At 45.7% G+C, this 12,264-nt stretch overlaps 1 protein-coding gene across 3 annotated transcripts in view; it reads left to right on the top strand.

Moving 5' to 3' along the window:
* rps6ka2 (ribosomal protein S6 kinase, polypeptide 2) overlaps positions 1 to 12,264 on the top strand; it is a 654,298-nt gene that overhangs the window by 611,721 nt on the left and 30,313 nt on the right. For all 3 annotated transcript variants that reach the window (XM_070889669.1, XM_070889667.1, XM_070889666.1), the window contains exons 15-16: positions 515 to 604; positions 8,663 to 8,821. In XM_070889669.1, the coding sequence (XP_070745770.1) occupies positions 515 to 604; positions 8,663 to 8,821 (249 nt within the window). The remainder of the gene's footprint in view (positions 1 to 514; positions 605 to 8,662; positions 8,822 to 12,264) is intronic.

The following is a 12,264-nucleotide window of genomic DNA, read 5'->3' as shown; positions in this document are numbered from 1 at the left end:
GCATGCACAGTCCCTGCGGGCAGCCCGGACAGGCCGGAATCACCACAGGTGACAAAGATGCATGCTAAGGCTCAACAACCAGAGCCCCAACTGCAGCGCTCCACGAGAGAGCGTCGACCGCCTGAAAGACTCAATCTTTGACCCAAAGACGTTGGGGGGGGGGGGGGGGGAGGTGATGTCATGTATGTAACCTTCATGTAACTGTAACCTTCATGTAACAACACTGTACACTGTATACACCTAAGAAATGCACACCTTGGCTACAGGGGGTGAACTTGTGGGAGACACTCCTCACCTGGTCATCCAGGTATATAAAGGGAGGTCCCACGCAGAGTCAGCACTTCTTGGTCCTGTGAATAAAGGTACAGGTCACAGAGTGACCTTGTCTCCAGTCTGTGCCTCGTGTTGATTTACAGTAGAGTGTAAGGACACAACAACGTTGGTCACACAGAAGGTTTTCTGATATTATAAGTTGATGTGATTAATAAAACTGCTTTCACTGTGTTATTTCCAGATTATTGATAAAAGCAAAAGAGATCCATCAGAGGAAATTGAAATTTTGCTGCGATATGGACAGCATCCAAATATTATCACCTTGAAGGATGTGAGTAGATCAGACACATTGTTACTCTGCAGTAATGGGACACATCTGTCACTTGGCAAATGTTCTTACAACAGACATAATAGAGATTGATGTGAACATTTGTTAAACTTTAAGGAAAATGCTTGACCAAGTTTTTCCCTCCCACCTCACTTCCTCTTCATCAGAGTTTGTTAGTATTTGTAAATGTGGGATTTGACACTGGATTTTGATTGGTTCTTTAGTTACAATACATGAACATATAGGCTGGGAAATTGGGCCCGTTTGCGCCGGCCTTTAAGGCCAGTTTGGAAGACAAAATGGTGGCTGCTTTGCTTCCACTCACTTCCATCGCGGAACACGGAGGCCACCATTTTGGGCAAGTCACCAATGCTGTTGTTGTCAGTGCTCGTTCCAGATATTTACTTGCAATGGTAATATTATGTTGTTTCAAATACTTTTCCATTTTAAAGTAATTTACTCACACCGTATTATCGATCAACTTTGTTGAGGATGTCTGTGTTGTGCAGTAGCACATAGTTGCCAGAATGACAAAAACGCAAAATGTGTTCTCCAGGTAATGTACATGTATATTTGTATTTGCTTTTCCTTGCTCTCTATGACAACCGTGACCTTATGCAGTGCATATTTGCTGAGTTTTCAGGCACTGTAAACAAGAAGTAGTTTCTACAGTTATACTCGATAACAGGACCGGCCTTCGGAAAATTAGTGCCGTGGGAGAACTTAGACCATAAGAATATAAGAAATAGGAGCAGGAGTCGGCCACAGGTTCCCTCGAGCCTGCTCCGCCATTTAATACGATCATGGCTAATCTGATCATGGACTCAGGTCCGCTTCCCTGCCAGCTCCCCATAACCCCTTATCCTCTTATCAGTTAAGAAACTGTCTAACTCTGTCTTAAATTTATTCAGTGTCCCGGCTTCCACAGCTCTCTCAGGCAGCGAATTCCACAGATTGACACCCCACTGAGAGAAGAAATTCCTCCTCATCTCAGTTTTAAATGGACAGACCCTTATTCTGAGACTATGTCCCCTAGTTCTAGTCTCCCCTATCAGGGGAAACATCCTCTCTGCGTCCACCTTGTCAAGCCCCCTCATAATCGTGTACGTTTCGATAAGATCACCTCTCATTCTTCTGAATTCCAATGAGTAGAGGCTCAATCTATTCAACCTTTCCTCAAAAGTCAACCGCCTCATCTCTGGAATCAACCTAGAGAACCTTCTCCGAACTGCCTCCCAAGCAAGTATATCCTTTCGTAAATATGGAAACCAAAACTGCATGCAGTATTCCAGGCGTGGCCTCACCAATACCTTGTATAGCTGTAGCAAGACTTCCCTGCTTTTATACTCCATCCCCTTTGCAATAAAGGCCAAGATACCATTGGCCTTCCTGATCACTTGCTGTACCTGCATACTAACCTTTTGTGTTTCATGCACAAGTACCCCCAGGTCCCACTGTACTGCAGCACTTTGCAATTTTTCTCCATTTAAATAATAAGTTGCTCTTTGATTTTTTCTGTCAAAGTTCATAACCTCACACCTTCTAACATTATACTCCATTTGCCAAATTTTTGCCCACTTACTTCGTCTGTCTATGTCCTTTTGCAGATTTTTTGTGTCCTCCTCACAAATTGCTTTTCCTCCCATCTTTGTATCATCGGCAAACTTGGCTATGTTACACTTGGTCCTTTCTTCCAAGTTGTTAATATAGATTGTAAATAGTTGGGGTCCCAGCACTGATCTCTGCGGCACCCCACTAGTTACTGATTGCCAACCCGAGAATGAACCATTTATCCTGACTCTCTCTTTTCTGTTTGTTAGCCAATCCTATATCCATGCTAATATATTACTCCCAACCCTGTGAACTATTATCTTGTGCAGTAACCTTTTATGTGGCACCTTGTCAAATGCCTTCTGGCAGTCCAAATACACCACATCCACTGGTTCCCCTTTATCCACCCTGTGCATTACCTCCTCAAAGAATTTCAGCAAATTTGTCAAACATGACTTCCCCTTCATAAATCCATGCTGACTCTGCCTGACTGAATTATGTTTTTCCAAATGTCCTGCTACTGCTTCTTTAATAATGGACTCCAACATTTTCCCAACCACAGATGTTAGGCTAACTGGTCTATAGTTTCCTGATTTTTGTCTGCCTCCTTATTTAAATAGTGACGTTACATTTGCAGTTTTCCAATCTGCTGGGACCTCCCCAGAATCCATGGAATTTTGGTAAATTCCAAGCAATGCATCCACTATCCCTGCCATTACTTCTCTTAAGACCCTGGGATGCAAACCATCAGGTCCAGGGGATTTATCCGCCTTTAGTCCCATTCTCTTACTGATGTCGGGGGTGGTGGGTTTGTCAGCCTTTTCTGACCTTGACAGTTCGAATCGTCCCACTCCCTGGTTATAGGGCTTGGAATTATTTAGGGGATGTGATAGATGTAGACAGACAACTGTTTGGTACAAGAACATATATTTTATTGAGCATATTGCACACCACACTTATTAACTTAATAGCATATAACAAAATGTACAGAAAAAGGGGGAAAACGTATAAGCAACAGGTACAGAGGTTATGCAGTGAAAAAAAACCACCTCCCACCAAAACACTAACTAAGTTAGGCTCTGAAATTGCAGGGACTATGCTCACCAAAGGATTTCTCTACAGTTTAGACCAGTTGCACACTGCTTTCTCTTTCCTCAATCTTGTGGATTCTTTGGCTGGTTGTGGTGTCTTCAGTATTAGCACTGGTCGACGTTTTGATGGTAAATAAGTTTTTTCCTTGAGTCCGCGCTGGATGATTGTTGGTTTTTCAGTGACTCCGGGGCTTCTTGTTAGGTTCTTCTTGTTGCGTTGCTGTAACCTCGTGTGGCAAGTTAGATGTTTCAAAGCCAGAGTCAAAGAGCCCAGAGTCCAAGTGCTTTTCCAGAGTGTTCTCGGATACGTTTCTTTAAAAGTGTTTCCTCAGCCCAAAGTTTATTACCCAAGCTACCAGCAAGGCCCCCAGTTAACCTGAGAGGCTGCTTAAAATTTTGCGCCACAGCTCGGGTGCACAATTAATTTTTGATGACTGCTTTTTGCGATTTTGGCAGGCTGATCAACTCTAATGTGATCCCGTGGTGAGAATTTTGGTGGGCTGATTGAGCATTAGCATGATACAAGATTCCCAAAGGTGCTGATGGGGTTTTCGAATGGTGCTGTTCGAATGTAATCAGGTCTTGATACTGTCCATTGTGTGTTTTGCAGATGCCAGGGTTTTTCTGTATAGCCGTTTTAAGAACTATTAAACTATGTATGTATCTGGGTCCCTGGTAAGTGGGCTTTTGTTAGATTGCTGTTGTCTCCCTGGGGCCTGCCTCCCAGGTGGGTTAGCAGCCCTATAAGGATTCCATTTCCCTATGCAGACCCAGCATACAATTTAAAATGTCCAAACTCAATCTAAAAGGCCCCAGTTTAGTCCAAAGGCGCCTAATAGTGAGGTATTTCTGTCCACATTTCTCCTCCAAAAGTCTAACACAGTTCCCTTTTAAATTCCAGACACATGTCCATTGAGTAAGAGGTCCCAGAATTTTGTGAATCCTGCACTGAGTACCACCTCCTTAGTGAGTGCGATTGTGTTAAGTTCCTCCCCCCCTCCCCATAGCTCCTTGACTATCCATTGTTGGGATATTGTTCGTGTTCTCTACCGTTGAGACTGTTACAAAATATTTGTTCAGAGTTTCTGCCATCTGCATGTTCCCCATTACTAATTCCCCGGTCTTGTCCTCTAAGGAACCAACATTTACTTTAGCCACTCTTTTCCTTTTTATATACCTATAGAAACTCTTGCTATCTGTTTTTATAATTTGTGCTAGTCTACTTTCATAGTCTATCTTCCCTTTCTTAATCAGTTTTTTATTAATTCTTTGCTGGCTTTTAAAAGCTTCCCAGTCTTCTGTCCTCCCACTAGTTTTGGTCACTTTGTATGCCCTTGTTTTTAATTGGATACCGTCCTTTATTTCTTTAGTTAGCCACAGATGGCTATCTTTTCTTTTACAGCCTTTCCTCCTCACTGGAATATATTTTTCTTGAGAGTTGTGAAATATCTCCTTAAATGTAAGCCACTGTTCATCAACCATTCTACACTTGAATCGATTTTCCCAGTCCACTTTAGCCAACTCAGCCCTCATACCTTCATTTAAGCTTAGTACACTGGTTTGAGATCCAACTTTCTCACCCTCCATTTGAATGCTATGATCACTCATTCCAAGGGGATCCTTTACTACGAGATTGTTTATTAATCCTGTCTCATTACACAGGACCAGATCTAAGATAGCCTGCCCCCTGGTTGATTCCGTTACAGACTGCTCAAGGAACCCATCCCTTATGCACTCTGCAAACTCTTCCTCAAGGCTACCCTGACCAATTTGATTTGTCCAATCAATATGGAGGTTAAAATCACCCATGATTATTGCTGTTCCCTTTTTACAAGCCCCCACTATTTGCTGTTTTATACTCCGACCAAGTGTTGCTCCTGTTAGGGGGCCTATAGACTACGCCCACCAGTGACTTTTTCCACTTATTATTCCTTATCTCCACCCAAACTGTTTCAACATCCTGATTATTTGAGCCAATATCATTTCTTAATATTGCAGTGATTCCATCCTTTATCAATAAAGCTACCCCACCTGCTTTTTCTTTCTATCTATCCTTCCGGATTGTCAAATATTCCTGAATATTTAATTCCCAGTCCTGGTTACCTTGCAACCACTTGTATTTTGAGTTTAAATATGTAGTGCTTAAATATTTTTAAAACTACCCTCTCTTGAATAAGGCTGAATTCAATTGGCACCCACCATCAGCCTTGGTAATTGTGGGTCCACTTGGCGATCTGTGTGCCACTCTCAGCACTCCTCCATACCCACTCCCCTCCTAGGTGAGACGTCCAGCTCACTCTGTGCTTAACGTGTGGCGGTTGTATTATACTCCCATCTCCCGGCTTGCACCAAGCCCGCCTCCAGCTGCCACACATTTGCTTACTTTTGACCACGGTGACCTGAACAGTCGCTCACATCGCCCAACCTTAAGGCTGGCCCTGCTTGGTAAGCACTTTCACATTATTTCATGGATCCCCTGGAAATTCTCTATGGACCCCAGTTTGTGAACCACTGCTCTACCCCATTTAGACTCTTATTTTACAAGGAACACCCTTAGCCCCTACTCTTTTGTCTGTTTTGTTGTGAGCTTGCCATCCATTCTGCTACTCAGACCCTGACTCCATAGGCTCGGTTCTTAGAGGTGTATAAAATTATGAGGGGCCTGGATAGAGTGGATAGGAAGGACCTTATTTCCCTTAGCAGAGGGGTCATCAACCAGGGGGCATCGATTTAAAATAATTGTGGGGAGGTTTAGAGGGGATTTTAGGGGAAATATTTTCAACCAGAGGGTGGTGGGGGTCTGGAACTCATGCCTGAAAGTGTGGTAGAGGCAGAAAGCCTCACCACATTTAAAAAATACTTGGGATATGCACTTGAAGTGCCATAACCTATAGGGCTACGAACCAAGAGCTGGAAAGTGGGATTAGGTTGGATAGCTCTTTGTCAGCTGGCATGGACACGATGGGCTGAAATGACCTCCTTCATGCGGTAAATTTCTATGATTCTATGTTTCTATGATAAGGATCCGGAGGCAAAAATGTTGAGGATGGTGACTTTGACAGCCACTGATAATGCATGGTCACCAGGTCCAGCAGGGGGCAGGTCTTCTTCCAGGTCTGTCACCACCTAATGTGACAACCTGACCCTCCTGAAGTATTGCTTTTCAGATATGTCAAGGAAACTCGGCCTCTGCCTGTACACCCTATGCTGTGGTTAGTGCCTCCTGTGAGTTGCTCCCCTTTCTAATGTCCAGCTGCAGGTCTTTCAACAGCAGGCTGCTGCTGTTGGTGATGGTCATATTGCTCCTGGTCCAAGGTCCAATCTAAGGCAGCCAAGGCCAAGGTGCCACCTATCCTAATGTGATTCAGAAAACCTTCAAAGTGTAGACAGTAAACTCTCAGCAAAGTTGCTGTGAACAAAACCTTCCACTAGTAGGTAAGAAAGTAGATGTTAATGGGCAACCTGCCTCTCCCGAGAGAGTGGCGCTCGTGTTAAACGTGGAAGTTGGCAGGTTGATGCCAGCTTCCAGTTGTGCTCGCATTTTTACCACATTTAATCCTCCACAAACCCATGCACTCCTTCAGGTTAAAATGGCCCCCATGGTTTCAGAGCTAATTAAAGATCAGAAGTACTATTTTGTGATTTACACCAGAAAGATTGTCTTGCAAGTATATTGAGAAGTTAATACACCATTCCTCCCTCTTTATTAATAACAAATATGTAAATATATAAATTACTACTATGGGAAAGATAAACTCTTACCTCTTCAGGTTGGAGATGTTGGCTTTGAAATTGGCCTCCTTAGCGTCTCCCGTTGTCGCCTCCGGGGGGTGATAATGAGGCGCTAATGACTTACCGACCGGACACGGCAAGAAGATTGACTCCCACTATATTCGGTGGGAGGTTTGCGGTGCTAGAACGGCGTTGCGCTCCAATCTCCTGCACTGGGAGATCGTGACATCATTGCCGTGCGCATCGCCCCAGTCGCGTCCAGGACCTGGACTTTGGTTCCGCCCCCTGCAGCATCACCAGGTGAAAACACCGGCAGCTGCGGGAGGCGTTCATCGGGAGGCTGACTCTTCAGGGGCGATGCTTAAAGGTGAGGTGGCCGAGGTGAGTTTAAAAAAAAATTGTAATTTCCCTCTTTGATTTTTTTTACCAGCTTTCTCCCCGGCGATCGATCAGCCCGGCACTCTGCCGTAGTGCATCGGGCTGATCGGGCCGGATCACGGCTGCCGTCGGTGTGCAGGTAAGTTCTTCTTTTGCAGAGCCTACAGTGATGGCCCTTCCCTTTAAGGGAGGGAAGGAGCCTTCCAACACGGCAGTGCTGCACGGCCCAGTGTGGAACACTGCAAACCTACCGCCCCACCTGCTGCCTCTTACGCTCCAGGAAGGAAGTGGATCGCTTGATTTAGTGCTCCACCTCCTTCCTGGAGCGCAAACGGTGCATTTTTTTAAAGTTTGAAAACATTAATGCCTGCCGCAAATTGTTCAAACTTTTAAAAGTTTGCAATCAAACGGGGCGCTCCCGAATTTCACCCTCATTAATTTTTATTCTGAAGTGGAAAGCAAACAGTTGGCATGACAATGGGACTCTGAGACCATGTTTTATATATCATGATTCTAAAGTTGCCACAACAACTGAAAGAGATAGGTAACTGAGTCAAAGGATATATTTTACGAGTCCTTGTTTCCTGGCCTCCTGGGAGTGCAGGTGGGATATTTGGGAGCCTGCTGCCCACGTGCCCGAATTTCCAATATGCATTCCCATTGGGCAAAGCTCCATACTAGGCACATGATCTCATAAAATGACCCTCCTAAATGTAAGCATTTTATAGTCATCATCTTTATCTCCGACAGGGTTACTGATGGTTAGTAGTAAGTTACAAGGCAACAACTCCAGTGATCTCTTGACTGAGTGCAATTTATTTGTTGTTCCTTATAATATAGAGTCTGCTCTAGCACTGAGGAGTCTCACCTACAAGGAGCACATTACAGAAAATCGGGTGTTTACTGTGCATAATTTTTGAATCAAAATGTGTGGACTTGTAAAATTACTCCCATAGTGTATCATTTAATCTTTTTTAATTTGTTACTTTTTGCTGTTGTGCAGCATTCATGCTAAGGTCAGTAGAGCTGACATTATTTTAGATAAAATTATAATAGTAATATTTATGACATGGGGGCAGTAGGCATATGGCATCACATGCTAGTATTGCATCAATACCGGTCTCTATTTTCCTCGAATATTACCAGAAAACAGATCATACACTGTATATTAAAAATGGCTCTACACAAGGAATATGAGTTTGAGGTTCTGAAATGTGCCATTTGGCCTGTGAACCTTTGCTGCATTGTGTAGTTATTTTAAACAAACCTATCTTACCTGGCCTTGATTTTGTTTGTGTTGATTATTCAGGTTTATGATGACGGAAAATATTTGTATCTTGTCATGGAGCTAATGAGAGGAGGAGAACTGCTTGATCGGATTCTACGGCAGAAGTGTTTCTCGGAGAGAGAGGCCAGCGCAGTGCTTTATACAATCACGAAGACAATGGAATACCTACATTCACAAGGAGTATGTTCCATTTGTTAATCTGGAAGGTTTCAATTTCACAATATTTCAAAAGTGATGTACAACAAAAGCATGGAACTACACAGGGGCCGAAATTGCCCTCCGACCGATAGGGGGCGCACTCACCGATCTTAAGATTTTTCTCCGTCCCAATCCATGGGGCGGAGAGTAGAGCGAAATTCTGCTCGTTGTACTTTTATTTTGTTCCGGGCAGTGAAGTCGGGTTGTGGAGGGGCGGAAGTTAAAGGGGAGGGCCGCTGTGAACTCTGCAGCCACTTTAGTGGCACCCACAGGGCCACCAGGGAGGGCTTCAGGCGGGCCAGCAGTCCGGCACCCAAGAAGGGGTGCTGGGTTGCCAGCCGACAATTAAAATAAAACCCTGCATGCAGGCCTTGGAACACCCACATTTTCTGGGCAGGTTGTTATCCCGGCCTGGTTGCATCCCAATGCAGACCTGCCCCCTGGGAGTAGGACAGCAAAGTCTGCTGCTGCTGCAGGCCTGAGAGTTTGCGGAACAGCAGGCAGAAGGCCAGAAGACCACTGGGGATGCTGTAAGCACCTTGGCACCCAATTGGCAAAGGCAGAAGGGCCAAGAACGGCCCGGCCCACATCATTTAGGTGGGAATGTTTGGCCAGGCACAGATCCTGCTCCAGCCCTTGGGAGAAGTTCCATGAATTCCGGGGTGATATAAAGGGGGTGGAGGCCCTGTGCTGACCCAAGGAACATCAGTTCCTTAAACACTACATTCTGTAAGAAACTGTGATTGGCTGTGAAGTAAATGCAACACAGCAAAGAAGAATGAAAGCCTGCACAAAGCCTCAACTGTGACCATGGGGAGGATAAAATAAAGTTGATGGGTACAGAGGATGAACAATGGGCACTAATTGAAAGTGATATCTATTGTGTATGTAGGCACCTTTGGTGATGATTCCACGAGGCAGGGTATGGTACTTAAACTGTGTGGACTGCAGTCGTTTATTTGCAGCTCCTCGAGTGAGGACACCAAGCTGTGAGCTCCCTTTTATACTGGGTTACCTGCAGTGTGCAGGTAACTCTTAGGTCTCCAGCAGCAGCACTCTCAGGTGTACAGGTAATGTGTGTACAGTGTAAGGTACATTCAGTGTTACAGACATCATATAACAATACAAGCATGCATACATAACAACACTCACCCCTAAACATTTTTCAAGTCCTTATTGTATTGACCTGGGGAGGTGATCAGTGGTGGGCTGTGGTGAGGGTTGTGTGGGTGCCAGGTGTGACCCCTGTACTTTAAGCTGGCCTCATACATTCCCCCCCACACAGACTATGTGGGTGCCACTGTTGTGGGATCCCTCAGTGGGGTAGCCATTGCAGCAGTGGGTAGGGTGCATACTCTGTGATGTGGGTAGTTGTGTGGTGGTGGGCAGGGCCACCGGACTGTGTGGGCTCCTTGTCCTCCAGTTGGGATGAGGTGGTCATCCCAGGGTTTGCCAGGAAAGCTGGAGGGTATTGGCCTCTCACTCCTGGTGTTAGCCCTCGTGGCCAGGGTGTGTAGGGCTGGTCTGGGGCAGATTGCCAGTGGTGGTGGCTGTGCTGCCCATTGACCACTGACCCTGTCGTGGGTCTGCTCCCACTGGGTGTGTGTGGATCTTTCCTGGGGCATCACACTAATTCCAAAGGTCCAGGCTACATGGTCTGGTAGCCAGCTGGACCTGGGGGTCTCCCACAGGGGGATTCCTCTAGCATTTGCATGGTCCCTGTAGAACCCAGTGTCCTTTAACAGTGTTCTACCTGTATACATGACACCACGGCTTTGATCATACATAGTCGAGTCTACATTATTGACTGCCTTTACATTGTTAATAACAGCATGTGCATCACTTTTTGGTACCATGGTCTCACCAGACATGGTTACATTAGGCATTTCAAACTCTCTGTCATAATCATCACACATAACAAGCTTGTTCTTAACCTTACTTATACAAGCATTCATTTCATTTTTCACATTAGTTACACCAGCATCACAATTCATGGTTACATTATCATACTTGCACCCTTTTACTGCATTTTTAACTTTAAAGTCCCTGTCATCTTTAAGTTGAAACTGTCCCTTTAAATTATTTTGGTTACCGGTCTAAGGGAGCCTTCCAATCTGATTGGCCACTCGGTGTCACGTGTCGCTCCTCCAATGCTGCCCCTCATGGTCTGGTCGCGGCAATTTTGATTCCAGGTTCTTCTCCTCGTGGTGCAGCCGCCATCTTCTGGCTCTCCTCCAGGTAGGCTGTGGTGGTCTTTTCTTCCTCAGGTTCAGCCATGGATGTCAGGAGTCCACCTTTCTCAATGATTTTCGCCTCTTGGAGTTCTGCCCCAGCCCGGAAGGAGAAGTTTGGGTTTTTGGTCCTGTTGATTTCGCCGCGGTGTAGTCCTGGAGATTTTGCCGCGCAGTCGAGCTGGACAGTGGGATCTCTAGATGCAGTGATGAATCCATGTTCGATGTCAATTGCTGGAGCCCGAAGGCCGTCGCTACTTCGACTGATTTGGACCCGGTTCACCCAATTCCTTCCCAGCAGCATGGGACCATCGCCGGCAACGATCCACAGGGGGAGTTTGCTCAACATGCCACCCTGGGAGACCTGGACGTCCACGCTGCCAACGATTTGGATTTTACCTTTGGTGTAGGTGAGCAGCTCTGCTTGGGCAGGAGACAGTTTTGGTCGAGTGGCGGGATTCATCCAAATGTTTTCAAAGGTCGTTTGGCTCATCACAGACTGGCTCACCCCTGTGTCGATTTCCATGGAAACTGGGACCCCGTCGATGTCTACTTCCATCTTCCACGGGGAACTTTCGATGGAACAGGTATAAATTCCATACTCATCTTCCAGGGGTTGAGCAGCTTCATCTTCATCTGTGTCGGAGCCCTGGTGATTAGTCAACTCATCAGTGACACGGTGAGCAAAGCTTTTTCTGCCCATTCTCTGAAGGTGCCCTTTTTCTTTGCAGCCTTTGCATATATAGTCTTTGTAGCTCCACTGGTGGGCCTTGTGGTTTCCACTGGGGCCATCCAGTTTGCCCCATATGGTGGACTCAGGGTTGCGGGACTCGGGGCAGCATTTCTGCCTTTAGAAGTATCCATGCGGTGCACTGCGCTCGCCAGTTTAGAGTCCTGGGTCAGTATTCGCCTGGAGTCGCCGGCCAAAACCATGTAGGTCTGGCTCACTTGAATTGCTTTCTGCAGGGTGACTGTGATGTCCGCAGAGAGCAATTTGTGTTGGAGGTCTTCGTGGCTGATCCCAATGACAAATATGTCCCTTAGTGCTTCATTAAGGTGGTCTCCAAAATCACATGATGCAGCTAGTCTTCTTAAATGTGCAGCATACTTAGTAATTTCTTGGACTTCGGGTCGCCGGTAATGTCGAACCGGTGCCTGGCTGTGAGGATGCTTTCTTTTGGTTTTAGTTGCTCC

Source organism: Pristiophorus japonicus, chromosome 9 (assembly GCF_044704955.1).
Source record: "Pristiophorus japonicus isolate sPriJap1 chromosome 9, sPriJap1.hap1, whole genome shotgun sequence".
NCBI lineage: Eukaryota > Metazoa > Chordata > Chondrichthyes > Pristiophoridae > Pristiophorus > Pristiophorus japonicus.
This window is presented reverse-complemented; position numbering and strand designations above follow the sequence as displayed.